The 19,453-nt window shown below is 39.6% G+C and overlaps 1 protein-coding gene across 1 annotated transcript in view; it reads left to right on the forward strand.

Annotated features, from left to right (window-relative positions):
* The first annotated feature begins 606 nt into the window (after positions 1-606).
* The window catches only part of LOC119728292 (receptor-type tyrosine-protein phosphatase T-like), a 35,710-nt gene continuing 16,863 nt past the window's right edge, over positions 607-19,453 (forward strand). Inside the window, exons 1-26 of the mRNA XM_038200477.1 lie at positions 607-714; positions 849-987; positions 2,432-2,734; positions 3,006-3,260; positions 3,742-3,873; positions 4,189-4,335; positions 4,851-4,988; positions 5,226-5,276; positions 6,038-6,373; positions 7,614-7,901; positions 8,658-8,969; positions 10,757-11,044; positions 11,593-11,904; positions 12,471-12,586; positions 12,953-13,169; positions 14,061-14,160; positions 14,481-14,736; positions 15,211-15,250; positions 15,876-15,993; positions 16,478-16,536; positions 16,831-17,072; positions 17,264-17,351; positions 17,661-17,737; positions 18,194-18,230; positions 18,445-18,542; positions 19,067-19,186. Coding sequence (XP_038056405.1) covers positions 879-987; positions 2,432-2,734; positions 3,006-3,260; positions 3,742-3,873; positions 4,189-4,335; positions 4,851-4,988; positions 5,226-5,276; positions 6,038-6,373; positions 7,614-7,901; positions 8,658-8,969; positions 10,757-11,044; positions 11,593-11,904; positions 12,471-12,586; positions 12,953-13,169; positions 14,061-14,160; positions 14,481-14,736; positions 15,211-15,250; positions 15,876-15,993; positions 16,478-16,536; positions 16,831-17,072; positions 17,264-17,351; positions 17,661-17,737; positions 18,194-18,230; positions 18,445-18,542; positions 19,067-19,186 — 4,239 coding nt within the window. The 5' untranslated portion in view covers positions 607-714; positions 849-878. The remainder of the gene's footprint in view (positions 715-848; positions 988-2,431; positions 2,735-3,005; positions 3,261-3,741; positions 3,874-4,188; positions 4,336-4,850; positions 4,989-5,225; positions 5,277-6,037; positions 6,374-7,613; positions 7,902-8,657; positions 8,970-10,756; positions 11,045-11,592; positions 11,905-12,470; positions 12,587-12,952; positions 13,170-14,060; positions 14,161-14,480; positions 14,737-15,210; positions 15,251-15,875; positions 15,994-16,477; positions 16,537-16,830; positions 17,073-17,263; positions 17,352-17,660; positions 17,738-18,193; positions 18,231-18,444; positions 18,543-19,066; positions 19,187-19,453) is intronic.

The raw sequence follows: 19,453 nt of genomic DNA on the forward strand, positions 1-19,453 counted from the left end.
TTTGAGGTTTGGGTTCCGCTTTTTTTTTTTTTTTTTTAACTCACCCTGTATATATGTATAGCTTCGTGTTGGCTCCAAAACGATAGCTTCGTGTTGGCTTTAAAACGATACTCCAATACATGTATATAAGTCTATTTGCAAAAGCCACCATATTTCTTGCGGAACCTACCGGCAGAGGTTAATTATCTGTGTGAGCACAAGATTACAAAACGTCACTAGTGGTATCTGCCGACGGAAAATCAAAGAATCGTCAGACTTGAAGGATTAACAAGCCACAACAGCCTTCGTTCAAATGAAACAATGATGTTCATGAAGGTTGGGAAAATTCAAGGAAGAAAATACAAAACCAGGAATAAATAAAATATAGGCCTACATTAAAGAAAAACGATAACATATGTTTTGATAACAGCAACATTTGAAAACAAAAAAGTATAATTCACATTTGCAAAGGGATGTGTGTTAATACAATAGTTTACCATAAAGGGAAACCACCGAGAAATGTGATAATGCTCAGGAGCAAACAAGTGCATTGTGCTGTACTTTGCCCTTTAGAAGCTGATTTCATGGAGGGATTAATCCGATTGCTTATCTTATTAGGGAAGTTTCAGTTTACTGCTAGCTGTACTGAGTATTATGGTTTTGGTTTTCACAAGCTGTTGTTCCTTTGTGGAGCAAGAGACGAAGAGACGAAAACAACTTGCAGGCTTGGAGTAGGTGGGTACTGCTTTCAGCTGTAATGTGTGCAGGCGAATATCTTACATTAGGCACATTTACGTATCATGGATGGGGTGGCTATATAATGTAAAACAATGCTGGCTTAATTGCTTTACATTTGTTCTTGGATTCAGACAACGGCAGTCTTTGGAATCCCCACTGAGATGGCGATGCCGTGCTACGACCACTTAACGCGGACTGGACTCCATGGACGTCCCGCATATGCACAGTTGATATCACTTGGCGTCTTCCTCAGTGTTTCATTCACCTTTGGTAAGAGTCCCGTTCGCATGTAAACTTTAGGACTACTGTGCAATGAACGTATACGCGGATACAATTATCTAGGCCTACTCTTTGCTGTCATCTGTCAAGTAGGCCTGCCAATTATTTTTCAAATCGCCGATTGTCCAATTGATATGAAGCCTTTTAAAAGTGTCTTGGTCAAAGGTTGCGAAGATTCGGTGAAAACGCAGAAATAAGATCAATGCTGCAGGAAGATTGGTCTCCGACACCAGTTCGGCGGAACGCTTTTCAAACTGGGAGGGCATCACCAAAAAGGGGCACTTGCTCAGAAAAAAAGGCACCTTCCGTCTGTGAGAAAGAGGAGAAAATTGCGAAACTATTTTCTTTCATGTTTGCGTGAAAATTTTAAAAAATCTTAAATTCCTTACTTAAAAAAAGTTACAGTGCATAGGCCAAAAACGTTTCTGAAATAGTCTCCATATAGCTGTATTTTTCCCAAATAAGGTATTTTTTTAGTCGAGAGAGCCCTTCTGCCACCGGCACACCCACGGCAGTACAATCTTTCTGGGTCCGCCCTTGAAATTGACTAGTTATAGGCCTATGCAAAAGGACCATTTTTTATCGTTAAAGGGGCACTCATTCTTTTGATGGCCAGATCAGTGACCATTTTATTCGTGTGAGGAGCCTAGCAATATTATATTTTTATAAACCAGATTAACTCTTGCGAGGGGTACAGTTTTAATGGTGCGAGCGCTAGCGGAGCACTATAAATTGTGCTTTCGAGGGGCAGTTTTCCATCTCGATAAGTAATTGCGAGCGAGGAGCACTATTGTTTCCCATCTCGAGAGGGGTATAATTTTATTTTTGCGAGATAGGTATATTGTGTTTGGAGGGGCACTTCGAGAGGAGACATAAAGCACGATCATAATGCTTTCATGTTTGCGTTTGAGGGGCACTTTTGTTTTCATTTCGAGGGGGCACATTTACAACAGCGAGAGGGGCATGCACTTACGATGGCTTGGGAAAATCTTCTTGGACTTAGGCTAAACTCCCTTTAAAAAATAAGTTCTTCGAGGCCAATGAGAAGAAAAAGGCAGAATTTCGTTAGTTGATTAAACACAATTTAGGGAACAAAATGTACTTTTGGGGAAAATAAAAATGTAAAATTCCCTCCAGGAAATGAACCGGATTCATCATTAAGATCAGCGACTCGACGCACACGCCGGGGCAACTATCACGCTGACTTTCGTGGAATATAAGTTATGCGGACAACTTATTCCGAATCAGGTGACATATTTAGTTGTTCACGTGATATGTTTCACGCATGTGCATTATGTTCATTCACTGTACTTGATTGCATTCGCCACCGCCGACCGGCATGTTTTGTGACATATCTGCTACCACCAAGCGGCAAGTTTAGGTCGAGCCTGAAGTGGCTTTAAAAACCCCCACATTTTGTGGCTTTTAACTACAGGTGCTCTACCCGATTTCACTTGTTACAACGTCAGCCCTGTTCTGGCGAGTAATCACATCATCGGTGGATACAAGAGTGGAAGTGACATCAATGCCGGAGTCTCCTTTGAGCGAGTACTAGACACGGGCGGTGGAGAGACCCTACCTACCGGAAGTTACTCAACTGATGAGAGACCTGAAATCAATCTGTACGCTGGCAAGTACACCATGCCATCGGCTGCTGGAGACACCAGGATTGGTGTCTACAATTGTATATTCGACCAACCGAGCACCAATATTACTACAATCATATTGCCTGCTAATGGTAAGGGGCCAATAGGGGGGAGGGGCCTACTCTTTTTAATATTGTGATTTTATTTTGTGAAACTTTGAAAGCAGTGAAGCTTGGTGGTGAGAAACGGCTGCAACTCTGGAGACTGAGCTAGGAGCATGATGCTTGGTGACCAGCGAGACGTGTCAGTGTAGTAGATGGATCGAGCAGAGAAGAATCTTGCCAGGATAAATGAAAATAAGTAGCTATTTATTTTGTTAATGGTACTAAATTGGAACATGCGGTGTTTTTTTTGTCAATTCAGGTGACATTCAACCACAATCACCGACTGTGACAACCAGTGTTGGTGAAAATGTGACACTGACAGTGACCTTCAGTGCTAGCGTGGCAGTGAGTGATCTACGATGGAAGCACAATGGTCATGACGTCACTGAGTGGAATGGCCAATCAGCGGTCACCATCAATGATGCCGATGCTATCAATGCTGGTATCTATGAATGCTACCAAGATGGAAATTGGGCTGCTCAGAAGCACGCCTTGATGAAACTAATTGTTAGAGGTATTCTAATGAGCGCTTTAAATGGTCCATGTTATATAGGTTTTAAAAAAAATGCAACCCTTGATAATGCACTATCGTGACTTTGGATGTGATCCCTGGGTTTATGGCTTGCGACTAGCGCCCCTTGAGCAAAGACATTGACAAATAGGGAACCATCAAAATAGGACTGGATAGCTCAGTTGGTAGATCCGGAGGTCGCAGGTTCAAACCTCACTCCGGTCAATTTCTTTGTTCAACAGAAACAACATGTGAACAAAGTGCATTTTACAAAATTTTAACCAAAAAGATATTTCTCATACTTTCATACAGTTCGGCGGAATGGCTATTTTTTAAAGACGACAAAATGTATGAAGATGCTTTGGCAAACGAAGATGCAACCGTGGTTCCGATATATAAATTTTAAGAGTAGTATCGATTTTTGTACATACTATATTTTTATTGTTCTATAATTTTCAATCTCACTATTTTTTTCTTCATGTAGAATGTCCTGTCAATAAATGGGGGTCGTCATGCGATGGCAACTGTCCAGTGTGTCACAATGGTGGTATGTGTGACGATAGAAGTGGCAAATGCCTTTGTGCGCCTGGGTTTACTGGCGACTTCTGTGAAATATGTAAGTTGACGATTTCTTTCTTTCTTAATAGGATTTCCATCAGTTAAAGCTTTCTCGTGTGAATCGCAATCTTCAGACAAAATTTATGTTTTGCGTGTGTGTTTTAGAACATGTGGTGTAATGGAGGCAGCATGGAACAATATATAGTCCGTAGCTAAAAGAAAACAGTATAACATGTTCGCTCTACGAAATGCAGAAGCCGAAACCCATTGACGGGTCTTAGTTTTCCCCTTCATTCCCAATTAGGTTCACATAAGAATTGCTCTTAACAAAATAATGCAACTCATTGTGTTACTGTGATACTACATGTATTAGTGTTTGGAAAGAACCGGTTCGGGCATGATTGCGGTATCACGTGCTCTCAGCGTAACATAGATGGTTGTCGAGGAAACCTGATGTGTCTCCAAGATCCCTTCGGATGTACATGTGCTGCTGGTTTCACAGGCTTGGACTGTCGATCACGTATGTACATCAAATGTTTTTCTCCCATACTTTACACAGCATACAAATTTGACGTCTAAATTGGTTACTGAAAAAACCCACCTTTTTGGGGCTACTTTGGACAAAATTTCAAAAGTGTTTCCAATAAATTGTAGTGTTGTATAAATCGAGTCAATCACAACACAACGAGATAAAGGCGATAAACAGCAAAGGAATGTCAAAGTTAATTTGAATAGCTTGTTATACTTGGCGAACTGATTTTGTGATTGACTTTTGGCGACCTCTGTTTATTTGTGGTGCAATTCAAATATTTGTAATACATTCTCATAAACTTCGAAAAAAGTTCCAAGAAACAATAAGCAACTTACTTTAGAGCGGGAAGGGCGGAAGTGAAGACTCATGTCTTTGCATATGCATCTGCTATTTGCAGCTTGGTTATTTTCATTTCCTATATTTAATTATTTTTCCCCCGCAAATATCTTTCTAAACGATTGTAAAGCTAGGCCCTCTAATTTTTGGGTTTTTTTTAATGGTAGCTTGTGTGGACGAGTACTTTGGTGCTGATTGTAGCCACCAGTGTCACTGTGATGGTGCCGCAGTGTGTGACAAAGGTACTGGGACATGCCCGTCTGGTGTGCCGTGTGACGAGGGCTACAGAGGAGAAAACTGCCAAAGTAAGTAATTGGTTATTTCTTTGGAAGGAATCTGAGAATTAATCCCAACTCTGACAATGTCCGTGATCGACGTTGTTTCTTAAAAAAAAAAACCAAATCAAAATTTCCCCTATAAAAAAGAAAAATGAAAAATGGAATTGCTGTAGCGCAGTGTTTTGGCAGCTCCCTCCCTTGGTGTGGCGATGATATTCCATTCGAGATAGCTGATGAAGGTGGCACTTTTTTCATTCTCTTCAGATTCTTGTCAGCTGGGTGAAATTGGAGTCGATGCTTGTGTCACGTGTCCAGGTAAGCCAATGGGTAGTTCTTAACCGAATCGATTAATTGCTTTATTATTTGTTGGGCCAATAAAATGGATTTATAAATCATTTTCTTCAGAAAAAGACCATTCCAACGAACTGCAAGAGAATACGTGGATACCCTTTCTCTATCAATATTGTTAATGCGCCCTTTTCCTGAGGCGGACGCACGGTTGCTGTGGTATCCATGAACCCTTAAAGTTAAGCTACTCGTAACAAGCTTCTGCATACAGTTTGCATGCATAAACCTGTTTATTAACCTATGAACATGTTCATAGGTAAATCGCATTTACATGAAACTGGATAGCAAACACCTTGAAAAACTTTAACAATTGGCAATATTCTAAAAATGAGAATGAAGATTACACACGAAGTATAGTTAAGGGATTTCGTTAATCAATTTCGTGCTTGCAGTTGGTGTTAACACTTGGATTTTGGATATGTAATAGGCCTAGAGATGTGGGAAGCAGTCACATTTAGGTAATCTTTACCGTGCATTCATAATACATGAAATGGAACTACTTGCACATCAATCCCTTTCGGCTACCACAGGCCTATATATACGCATTGTATTGAAGACTTGTAAAACCAACTATACAATCTAGAGTCTCGATCAGTGATACACATTCTTATCCGATCTTGGCATAGCTACAAGTTTTGTAATCAATTGAAGAGATCATGGATCTTTACAACACATTGACTTTTTATAATAGGATACTACAATGTGTTTCCTCTTTTCTTATCCATCAGTTCCCATTGCGGTGAAGAACTTTAACATTACAGTGTCAAGTACCACCACAAGGCAGCTGGCATGGTCTGCCGCGTCCAATATGTGCCCTGTGAGTAACTATAGCATTCAACATGAGCTGGTGAATCAGGATCAATGCCAACCGGCCTCTGGTAACTACATTGACGTAGCGACTGTCGATACACAGTCCTCTTCCTACACATGGCAAGTACGAAACGATGATGATCCCCAGTATCTGCCGTACTCCACGTACAAGATCCGTGTGCGGGCCAAGAACGAGGCTGGCCTTGGTCAGTTTGAAGGCGTCACCTTTGACGAGTTCACCACGGCTGAAGGACGTAAGTGCCATTTACTGGAACATTTCATATCATTTCATCAATCGAAAAAGCAATCCTAGTACTAAAGCTGTTCCACTCCTTTTGGGCCAAGTAAGGTGATGTCTAAGATTCACAAGTGACAGCTCAGTCAGGAGGATACACTCTAAGCTGGCCCTCTTTCATCTGAGTCACCGATATTTTTGGACAAGGTGAGGCTGAAGCAAGTCTAACTCGCAAGTGACCGTCAATAGCGACAGAGAGGACACTAGGCTGACCTTCTAGGACCAGTCAAAACCTAATTGTACAGTGAAATCTCGATAAGTCGAACTATGATATAACTCAAAACAACTATATAAGTTAAACATAGAATCCATTGCTCTCAGTAGTATAACAATGATGACCCTGCTTAACCCAAATCTCTGCTTCAGTCAAATTTTGAACCTGTTTCCTTGAGGTTTGACTAGTCAACAATATTTCACATGTAGATAGCTGGTGAATTAAGTGGGCAGCAGCGTTGGCTGTTCAGGCCCGTCAGAATGACTTGGCTATGCGCCTATATTCAAGCGGCCCGAATATCCTAAAACAAGTGCTTCATTGTTGGGCGTAGCCAGGTACTTCGGACGTGGACGATAAGCCTGATTGTTATACCTCTGTCTTGAATACTGTATTTTTATTGGCCTATAACGATCACGTGTTTAGTTCATACAAAGTCATAGCACATTGACGTGATATCCCACAGGGAGTGTGCTATGACTTTGTGCGTACGGTACGTACGGGTTTCACACGTAAAATGCAGCGAACTTGCAGACTATCAGCTGTTTCGAGCACGCATGCATGTGAGTTGCCGTTAGATTGTCATGATTGTTGTGTTTACTGCTGTTTGTTTTCGAGATTTTTTTACATTAAAATCCAAACAATCCAAGACATAGGTATAACAAAACAATTGTTGACTGGTGTGATATGGGATATGACGTTTTGAACACCCTCAGGGCGCATAGCACCCTCGGCTTCGCCTCGGGTGTTCAAAACGTCATATCCCACATCACACCAGTCAACAATTGTTAAATATCTTATCTCCTCCATTTCTAAGTACACGGGCCTCACATCAACGTAAATTGTCCATCAAGGGAATCGTTTTGAAAGATCTTCCAAAGGCAAACAGTTTGCGTTTAATAGTAACGATTAAGTATTCCAGTCATGAATTTATGCCTCAATAAATGAAGACAAACACGCTATTGATTTTGAACTTTTACCATTACAGGACCACAAGCCCCTCCAGATAATGTCGAATTCTTCAATTCAACCGATGACAGTGTCAGCTTCCAGTGGGATGAAGTGCCGTGCGGCAGCAGAGGTGGCCTTGTCACTCTTTACATATTCAACTTATCCACTACATATGATGTCCAGCGTCGCTCGTCTTATGAAATGTCGGTGCGTATTGATGACGCCATTCTGCCCTGTACTGACTACACTTTGCAGGTCGCAGCTCTAACGACGTATGGTCCTGGGCCGTACAGTAACCGCACATCAGTGACCACGTCCTCGCGAGGTAACTTTGGCCCAAACGGTAATATACATGTACCATGTACATGTATGTTTTTATTTAACTAAGTGTAGGCCCCTATTGCTTAACAGACTTTTATCTTGATTTACAATACCCAGGCCTCTGTCCTCTTTAAGAAGCAAACTCTAGAGGAGCTTCTTCACACAGACTCCCGTGCACCAAACCACAAGTATGGGAAAGAAATAGCCTACAGCTTAATTTTCCGCTTAAAATCCAGCTAGCTCATCAGGCAACTTCAGCCTTAAACATGACCGTTTGAAACTCAGCCGATTACTTGCTTACTGAATGGAAAAAAAATACCACTGTTAACGTTTAATGTACCTCAATCAGGTTTCTGGTCTTAAAGATTAAGCATACCCGTACCCGTTATGATGTTTTTCTGGTGATATATGTCAGTTACTGATGTTATCTCTTTTTGGAGAAGGCCTAATGTTATGTTTCTAAACGTTGTTGTAGGTGTTTTGTCCAGTTTGATGCTAAACGAAAAACCCTTCTCGATTGATTGCATTTAGGCCTTCATGAGTAATTTGAAATAGTCTCTAAATAAATATGAACTGACATGCATGCCACAATTTTTTTGCCGATGACGTCAGTCGACCACGTGAACAATATGTTGGGCGACATAACGCATTATGTAGAGTGCGCATGCTTGTCGTCCAAAATTAATTCAATCACACGTGCCATCTATATTGTGGATAACTCAGTGGTTTAACACGGTGTACCCGTATTGCTTCTCTACAGTGCATGGCGCAGTAGCGAATCTTAATACCAGTGCCGGACCAGCACCAGACGAATTGCAAGTTAGTTGGGACGCGCCCGATACCAGCCGCAACCCCTGCAGTATTGAGTTCATTGTAGAATATGAGTTGATAACGAGAGACCAGTGCGAGACGCTTAGCTCACCGAGGCGTGTACCCTATGGCTTAGGCGGAGACACAGGCCTCATCATCGGTGGACTGGAAGCACACTCGACGTACAAGGTGTATGTGAGAACTAGCAATGAGGCAGGTGAAAGCGACGAGAAATCAATCCAAAGCATTACATCTTCTAAAGGCAAGTGATTTCCTGTACGACCCTTCTGATATCTTTGACACAAAAGAAGACTTACCAAACACATACTCGGCCATTAATGAGCCATTCAGCCGCATCAATTTTGTCTGCAATGCTTGCTGAATTGTCGCCTGACCAATTTTGTTAATCTCTAAAAACCAGTATAAATAGGCAAACATATTCGAGTTGTAATCTAGGCAAATCACAAGTCAGGGCAAATGTCAAGTCACGAAAAAAACAGGATGAGCCTAGTATAAAACCATACTTTATTGAGTGGTCGGGCACAACCCGACCACTCTTTGGATTTGTTGCGATTAATCTTTCTTTCTTTCTTTCTTTCTTTCTTTCTTTTTTTTCTGCATAGCACGTTTCCGCAGGTTTTCTCCTAAACGGTATATGATATGAACTTGTAACTTTAAACATATAAGGACCCTCACTCGGAGTGGTGCATATTACACTGACGTCATAATGACGTCATCGGGTGTCAAATTACAAGCGATTTTCGTTGAAAAAATGACGATCTTCTTTCATCTATAACTCTTCAACAAAATTATCAATTTTGCTCCAATCTTGTAAACAGATAGACCATAAATTGATAAACATTTTTTGTCGTGTACGTGAACTCACTTGACCTTTACTTCCGGGTCTACCGGAAGGTCAAAGTTAGGTGAATTCAAAATGAAGACATTAGCCTGAAATCAAAACAAAGCACAATTTCTTCCAAACGGTTTACGGTATGATCATAAAACCTTGTGTGAACTTGTACCATGTTACGGAGATGTTATCACTGCTGTTACGTCATCATGACGTCATCAGGTATCAAATTGCAAGCGATTTGATTGCACGATTTGACAAAATACTTTGACCTTTATCTCTTGAACTAAATAGAGTATCGTGTTCGTTTTTTCGTGAGGTTGTAGACGGGGCCTTGAGCACCATTTCTTATTCCCGGGCACAAAACTGCTTGACCTTTACTTCCGGTGTTACCGGAAGTGCAATAGAAACTGAATCTAACTCTAAAACGGAAGCATTTCACTACAGACAATACATTATGGAAGTGTTAAGTGAGGAATGCCAATCACAAAAACATTATTTTGACGTCATCCACGAAAGGGCGCCCTCCAGCGGCACATAGAAAACAGTTTAATCTTTTAAAATATTAAAACCCTCAATCAAATTTTTATGATATATTGCCCCTATATATCCCGTGAGCAACCGCAAATGAATTTGCAAGGTTTCATAATCATGACGTCATCAGACCGGAAGTTACTGTAGGGAGAATTCAACAATAACTATTATTATTATTTTTAATTTAAATCCATCATTTGATCCCTGTCTCATGACTATGTTTTTTGCCCCCCAAAAATGACATCTGTTACACTTAATATTGACCTTTTGCTTCCAAATACTGTGACAACATCAAACTGGAAGTTAGCTGTTATTATTACATGCACTTAATTTCCATATTTCCATGCGTTATTTTTACTTAATGATAAACAAGTGTCCTCCCTTCCCTGTTTGACTGTCGACGCCATCAAACCGGAAATAACTTGTACGCGTACCCAACTGTATACTAAAAATTTATCACACCTTAAAAGACGCATTCTTTTTGTACAAAATAATTGGTATTGGGAATGTTGAAGTTCTTGGTCCTTTTTTTCTGACATAAATATATTTATAACTTAATTGGACAATGTCTAATGAAATGGTTGTCTACCCGACCACTCTGCGTTTGTAACAACAAACGCGAACCTCTAGTTATTATTGTTTTCCCCTATTATTATATACAGCACCACAAGCCCCTCCAAGTAATGTCGAATTCTTCAATTCAACCGATGAAAGTGTGAGTTTCCAATGGGATGAAGTATCCTGTGGCAGCAGAGGTGGGGTTGTTAGTTTATACATGTTCAACTTATCCACTGCATTTGATTTCATGAGTGGCTCGTCTTATGAAATGTCTGTGCGTATTGATGACGCCATTCTGCCCTGCACTGACTACACTTTGCAGGTCGCAGCTCTAACAACGTATGGTCCTGGACCGTACAGTAACCGTACATCAGTGACCACATCCACACGAGGTAACGTATGGGACTCACATCCTGATATTTGCTAATTACTTTTATTAAGTTTAGTATTGCTTTCCAGACGTTCTCTCAGTAACAATACTTAGGAGTGACCTTCTTATGAGGGAAAAGCAATATTAACGGGAGGCATTTCCTAACACAGACTCTCGTGTACCAAAAGTATTTTTCTAATATTCCTACTCAATTCTAGTTAAGGTAACCCCAGTCTAAACTGAGCTTAACTTATTTTCTCACTAAACTTGACAAAAAAAGGATCGTACGTCTAACCCACATCAATTAAGTCTGAAATCTTTGTATCCAATACAATCCTTCCTTTTTTGCCGGAGTGTTGAAAGCATTTTGTTTGGTTCTACAAAATGATTACATTTAGGCCTAGATTAATACTCGATGACGTTACTGGACCATGTGAACAATATGTTGCATGACCTAGCGCATCCACAATGCACATTCATGCCGTCCAAAATTAATTCAATCACACGTGCCATCTATATTGTGGATAACTCAGTGGTTTAACACGGTGTACCCGTATTGCTTCTCTACAGCGCACGGTCCAGTAGCGAATCTTAACACCAGTGCCGGACCAGCACCAGACGAATTGCAAGTTAGTTGGGACGCGCCAGATACCAGCCGCAACCCCTGCAGTATTGAGTTCATTGTAGAATATGAGTTGATAACGAGAGACCAGTGCGAGACGCTTAGCTCACCGAGGCGTGTACCCTATGGCTTAGGCGGAGACACAGGCCTCATCATCGGTGGACTGGAAGCACACTCGACGTACGAGGTGTATGTGAGAACTAGCAACGAGGCAGGTGAAAGCGACGAGAAATCAATCCAAAGCATTTCATCTTCTAAAGGCAAGTGCTTCCTGTATGACCTTTGTGATATTTTTGACACAACAGATACTTACCAAACATTCTCGGGCCTTAATGAGCCATTCAACCGCATCATTTGTCTGTAATGTTTGCCGAATTGTCGCCTGACCAAATTGGTTAATCTCTAAAAACCGGTATAAATAGGCAAACATATCCGAGTTGTAATCTAGGCAAATCACAAGTAATAGCACATGTGAAGTCAAGAAAAACAGGATGAACTGTGTCTTTTCCACATTTTAACTACATTAGCTGGTGCGTTTCTAAAAGACTTGTGATAGCTCTGCATATCATTTTATACTTGATAAGTTGATCGGGAAGGAATATTCAACTTTACTAACAGTACGATAAAATTAATGCATATCATTTATATAACAAGTTTGTGTTCAGGCTATTCAACCTTCCCCTATGCTCGACATTTTCTACTCCTTTTTGTATTGTTGTTCCAATATAAATGTTCCTCCGATTTAGCTATACAGTGTATACTTAAGTTAAAGAAAAAGAAATGGAACCATATATGCTAATATTTGCCCATTTTTTTTCTAATTTAGAACCAACCAAAGCCCCTGCTGATTTTACATCCACGAATCAGACGAAAACCAGCATTCGACTCGCATGGGGTGAGATACCGTGCGGTGAGAGAAATGCAGACATTGTAGGATATTCGGTAAGTCATGGCAAATAATTTATTCTTGATTGACAACATAGTCTTTTGAAATGTATCCCCCAAAAAATCACTATTGCAAAAATGGCAGTGCTTGGTTTCTTTTTGAATCTTTTTATTTGCCTTAGCTTTCGAGAGCTATCATTGATCATATTCCTAAAGTGGATCATTGGCAAGTAATGCAAAATGTGAAATACCAGTATACCATGTATTGAACTTTACTTCCATCCTTTTTATCATAACACTTTTCACGCCCAAGATTCCTATTTAACCACACTGATGGTGTTATGCCACAAAGTGATTCGTTGTTCCATACATATCGTACTTCATGACGATCCATCGTTTCTTTTTGTTCATTGGTTTGAGCAGTTGGACTACCGGGTGTTGGAGAAACCATACAATAAGACATTTCAGCCAAGTGCATCATTCACTCCAGTCGACATCTCGGAATCTGCAATGCTTCATACTGTGACCGGTTTGGAGCCGTCGACAAAATACGAATTCCGACTTGCTGGAGTGGCAAGACTGGACGTGGATACACCTGGTCCTTATGGAGTCCTAGATATAAACACAGCAGTAGAAACAGGTTAAATGCAGCAACTATTGATAGTGACACATAACACAAATATTACCTTGTTCCTTTTAAAGAGGTTGTGGAATGCTCGAAGACATTTCCGTCATTTTTTGGGTATATGTAGCCTAAGGTGTGATGAAATAAAAACGACTATTCTTTCCGTCATGAAATGAGTACAAAGGGTACTTTTGAGAGCTATTTTTCAGGTCCTGTTTCGACCCGAACGTGCAATTTGTGTAAAAGTCGTCGTTGCGGGCAGCAAACAAAACACAGTAAATCGTGACGTAATAAACAGGACTCGTTTATGCTACTCTGCATCGGGAGTCCTGTTTATTACGTCACGATTTACTGTTTTTTGTTTGCTGCCCGCAACGACGACTTTTACACAAATTGCACGTTCGGGTCGAAACAGGCATGACAGGACTTGAAAAACAGCTCTCAAAAGTACCTTTTGTACTCATTTTATGACAGAAACAATAGTCGTTTTTATTTCATCACACCTTAGGCTACATATACCCGAAAAATGACGGAAATGTCTTCGAGCATTCCACAACCTCTTTAACGTGCGGAAACTTAATCAAGTTAAGAGCTTATAGCCTACGGCTGCCGTGAGGATACGATTTCTGCTTACGCCGTTATTTAAGCAAGGGAAACTTACCTTCCTCTTAAAAACGTTTTAAAATCTTTCCTATTCTTTGGGGCATTTGATTTCTTACTTTATTTACTAAAATGTTTGAGTGAATGAAATGATGGAGCTGTCTGCTGACTCTTGAGTGGATCGCAGTATTGGCAAGTATTGAAAAAATATGATTTCAATATATTGCCGCATTATAGAAAGAATATAGTTGAGAATTAGAGTGCTTAGAATTTTAAGTATAATTCATTGTTCTTGTGTGATACCAGATATTAAGCCACCAGCAGAACCCTCCGTGGAATCATCGTTAACGACTTCAACCACGGTCACCATTACGTTATCACCGCCCGCTGTGTCGACGTACATCACGTAAGCATTGATTTCTCAAAGGGGTATTCTGCCACTTGGTGGCGCTACCGCCATCTTTGTTAAGATAATGGAGCGAGAAATAAAAATGTCTTCCTCTTCACATCGAACCTCAAATTTTTTTTAATGAACGTCAAAAATGACTAAGTAATATGTTATGGAAACCTGACCCAGAGAACGTATTGTTTTTGCGTCACTCTCATTCGATGTTCGACAACTGTTCTGATTTTGCAACAATATCTTGGTTTTTAAATTTTTTTTCCACAGTCATACATGTATCATTTAAACAATTCTAAAGAAATCTTATGGATGGTATTATGCAGTGATTTTCAGATCAGCGTTCAGCCGGTCGGGCAAGCAAGTGCCGTACCAGTGCGAGCAGGTCTTCGCCATTACGGACCGAGTAGTGCAGTGTCACTAGTCAACAGGTACGTGACTGCAGAATTCAGCAAAGAGGACTTACCGGATACCTTCACCGTGGGAGATAACGGGACGTACGGTGGATATCGCAATCTACCCTTGCAAGCCGAGACCGAGTATGATATATACCTTGGGTCAGTCAGTAGCACTTCTGAAACGGTAAGTCTGCGCTTTATGACGATATCGAATTTGTTTTCTTAAGCGACGTTTACGAATAATGCGTATACGGATCTACACGGATTTAAAGTTAAAGTCACGAACACGCGTCCATAAAGAGAGGGGAAACTAATTCTCGTTATTTTTGAATTAACATACATTTGTATTAGTATCTACAAAATAGGTGTATTTTGAAATAGTTTTGATTAAAACAGTTAGTTTCATTCATTTCGTAAAGGGGTGAACAAATTTAGTAAAAACATTCGATTTGAAATTAAGAAATTATGATTTGAATGAGTCCATAATTATATCTGAAATAACTTCAAACATTTTGTGTCAGACCGTGCCTGAAACATTCCATGCCAGCGCTTAATGTCTGTTTATATCAAGTCTGTACTTTACAACAGACGAGCAATGCAAAATGTATTTTGATATGATTTCGATATAATTATTAATTCTTTCTTTTCATAAACACAGGAGACTGTTGTTTTCCGGGAAGAACCGCTAAGAGTCAAAGGTAGCACATTGTTTGATCGCATTTTCTGTTTCCCTTCGTCGGTCAAAGAGGCATTTTTTTGATGATTGAAATAGCATACATTGTACATGGGTATTATATCGCAAATTATAAATATTTCCTTCTGCTGTATTCGTTTTTGAATTACAGATGTACTGTTGGTACTATTTGGGAGTCACTCAACTGGAATTCATTTTTCTGGAATTACTATGTTTCTATAGCAATACAAGCTATTCACTTTCGAATGAGACCCAAGACGAAAAAATAACCGGATATGTTAAATTACGTAATAATTACTTTACAAATACGTTATTTGAGAGGCCCGCAAATATTTCAGTTCTCGCAGGTTAGACTGGTTTCCGCCCCGTCCATATCGATAATATTGGGACTAGGAACCAGTCTACTCTTTAGGCGGATCTGTTTGTACCCAAAATTAACCAAAAATATAAGCACTTTTTTCAGAGGGCTGTGGACGCCCAATATAGAAAAATGAGAAGGGTTATTTTCGTAGAAATAAACATACAAATAGAAATTGTCGTGAGGAATCAAATTTGTTGGAGAGCAAAGGCAAAATATCTGTTACCAATTCTGTACTTTTAAATCGTCAAAATGTATCATTCCTTTACAGTGGCTGGAAGTAATTCCGGAAACAACGATAGTCAAGGCGGTTTCCCTGTGGCTGCGTTGGTAGTTCCCTTCCTGCTCATCATCTTAGTGGGATTAGCCGTTGGAGTAATCTTTATAAGGTAGGAGCCTGAAGTTTAGTCATAAAACTATACTTCGTAATCTGTCAAAAAAATCTTGTCTTTTGACACCGAGGAAGAAATATGATAGTATAAGTTCTAAGTTGCGTATGTATAGCTTTTTGGTTCATGGTCAAAATGGGGAATGTCTCTAAAAACGATTTTCTACGAAATTTGTCATCTTCAAAAAGAGAATATTAAATGGAAGGGGCGTTTTGCTGTTACTCGTTTTGAACTGATGTCGTTTTCATTTCCCTGAAAGAATACCCCGCATGTAGGCCTCTGCAAACTTCGTTTTACATTGAGACATGTGAAACAATATTTTAAAGGAAAAAACGAGGATAACAAAAGAACAGTGTCTTCAGCCGCTGATGCAACCTCCCACTCAAGAAAATGGAAAGTAGTTCCATTCATGACGGCAAATACATTTTTAATGTTGATATGTGAAACGATTATTTTGCAACTGTTTTTAAAAAAATGTATATAGACGACGAGCAAGAAAACAGACATTGAGCTCGGATGGTATCAACTTGGATTCGAGTAATGGTAGGCATTTTCGTGTGTTATTAGTATTTTATAAGACGTCCAAGGACCGTTAGGAATTTTCTTTGAAAAGCAGGATTTTAGAAGCTTTCTGAGCATAATAATACACATTATTCGCGTTTCGTTTGACTTAAGAAGACTTGTCAAACCTATGTGTATACTTCGGATTTTTTTTTCTGAATGTTTCTCCACCTAATATTTCGCATTTTAAAAGATATATAATGTCATTTCTGTAGCACGTCTCTTTCACAAAACACTGCAAAAACCGCTTTACCGATTGATTCACTCATTTTGAAGATCTAAAAGACATCAATCTCGGCACGTTTAATGCGGCAGAGGAGATCTGTAATTCGGAAGAGGCCGCATCTATACCTAGCGTTCCCTCACAGTCGCTTGTCGTCGCGACCAAACCTAAGCCTACCCAGCGGAAGAGGCAAGCGTCTCACCAGCCCGTGGCCCTGGCTGACTTTGAGGACTATGTTTGGAAGAAGAAGCATGACTCGCATGGGGACGCAAATGGATTTCTCAGAGATTATAAGGTAATTAGCAAGTACAGCTAAACCGTGTCATTGAAATGAAACAAATTAATTAGCAATTCTTAAAGATGGTCTATAAAATATGGTGTTTAAATACATGCTTACTCAGTGAATCACATTTAGTAATGAGGGTGTAACATTCCTCCTTGTGAGTATGTTGATCAGTCATGTTTCAGTTTGCCTTGTTCTTGTAGATTTTGCCGGATGGGACTCTCAACCCCAGTTCCGTAGCAAGACACGAGCAGAACAGAGCAAAGAACCGCTACGCCAACATTATTCCTTGTGAGTAAATACTACTTCAGCGATATAAATTTATGTAAATAAACAATTAATTTTACTTCAATTTAGCATTAACGTCAGCAGTATTATCGTTGTATCGTAAATATATATATCATAACATGCAAATTACCACGTTATTGATTAAAAGAAAATTTTCAATTTCGACCTATTTTGAGAAACGGTCTCCTTGAAATTGCCAATCATCGTGAAAATTTTAACTAAATGAATTTGCAAGCTGTTTCCTAGTCAAAGTAAGCAAGACGTTGGTATTATGATTGCATATGTGTAACGTTTTTATCACTCACTTTTTAGATGACGATTCTCGTGTCGTACTTGAAGAACTACCAGGTGACCCGCACTCGGATTACGTGAACGCAAGTTACATTGACGTAAGTTAACTGAGAGCCAATGACCAATGAGGCACTTTCCTAAAGCAAGGAAAATAGCTGAATTGTTCAATTTTAACTACCCGCTAACACATTTGCGGGCATGTTGCGAGGAAGAGTGGAGATAATTTTTCCCTCAAAATGTGAGTGTGGGTACCATGCAGCTGCCTGTAATAGCTTGTATTACTTAAACTGATGTATTGTATTTGAGGCCAAGTCTGGTTTATTATAATTTGTTTTCAATATAAATGCCAGTAGAAAAAATATGCACCCTTTTGTTCGGATGGATGTTTTTGCAGAATTTCTTGTACATAATTTGTGTTTGCATTTTCATTGTACTTTAATACCTGACACCGACTTGACTATTAACCACGCCGGTGTATGAATTTATGCAGTTGGCGTTATGGGTGATCTTTTCTGTGTCAGTGAGATTAATATTATTTTCTTTGAATTTTTTAGGGTTTCAATGAAGCAATGAGGTACATTGCAAGTCAAGGTACGATCATTTTTTTCTCCTTCAACATGTACTGAAAGTGCCATTGCATTTAAAACATTTCAAAGTTTAAAAATAAAATGCATGTATTGCAAATAATATGCGCTAACTATAACCGTCAAAGAAGATTCGTTCTACGTTTGTTTAGTTTTTGCTTGTTTCGGAAGTACCTTAATTATGTTATCCTTGAGATTTGTTGATAAATATTTTTCTTAAGGTCCAAACAAGGCCTCTGTGACTGATATGTGGCGCATGGTTTGGCAGGAAAACACGCCTAAGGTCGTTATGTTGACCAACGTACTGGAAGGTGACAAGGTAATGTGATTACACTTCTAAGCCTCGTCAGAGCTAGTTTGGGTCGCTTTTAGTATTATTTAACATATGTATAAGCAAAGGAACCCTCCTATTTGGTATATTCGTTCAAAACTTCAGCGACCCTTTACGGATCACTAAATCGTGTGCGCCTATAGCTGCTCGTATAGCGTGTTCTAACGAGACTGATTTTGATCACTAGACTGATTTTGATCATTCGCTACCTACTTTCAGTAACATGGGTTTTTCGTCTTGAACCCTATATGTAGATTACGCAAATAAGTTAAGTTTGGAAATCCTGGAAGCTATTTCAATGTATGCCAAGAAGCTTCGATATGCCTCAAATACCGAACTTATCTTTTTTTTGGCAGTAAAATCTACATATATAAAACCTGAACTAGCTATTCTAGGGTTGCCTGAAAAGGCAACAATACAATCTAACAAAACTGAAAAACAAATAATGCCTTGGCACCACACACAATATGAAGATCGATGAAATTAATTTCCCAAATCCGTATTTTCTTCAGATTAAGTGTGCTCAGTACTGGCCAGACGACACAGCAACCTACGGGCAACTGACGGTTAGACAACAGGCAGAGGAGAGACATGTAGACTACACCATACGTGATTTCAAACTACAAAAAGAGGTATCAAGAAGCATTACAGATCGTATCTCGTCCATTTATACCTATCTGGGGAAACTATAAACGTATCTGTTATTACCTTGGCTTATGTGGGATAAGACAAAGGGTTTGAAGAAGGTTTTACAGGTCCTTGAGGTAAGGACAACTGAATCACCCAAAAAAATAACAGGTATTTCCTCTAAAATTTAGAATCAGACTTCGACCTAACAATGAATTCGGTAGAAGGTTTACGTATTTTAACAGTGATTCCGTATAAAACCATTTGGCGGG

Source organism: Patiria miniata, unplaced genomic scaffold (genome assembly GCF_015706575.1).
Source record: "Patiria miniata isolate m_02_andy unplaced genomic scaffold, ASM1570657v1 HiC_scaffold_20, whole genome shotgun sequence".
Lineage (NCBI taxonomy): Eukaryota > Metazoa > Echinodermata > Asteroidea > Valvatida > Asterinidae > Patiria > Patiria miniata.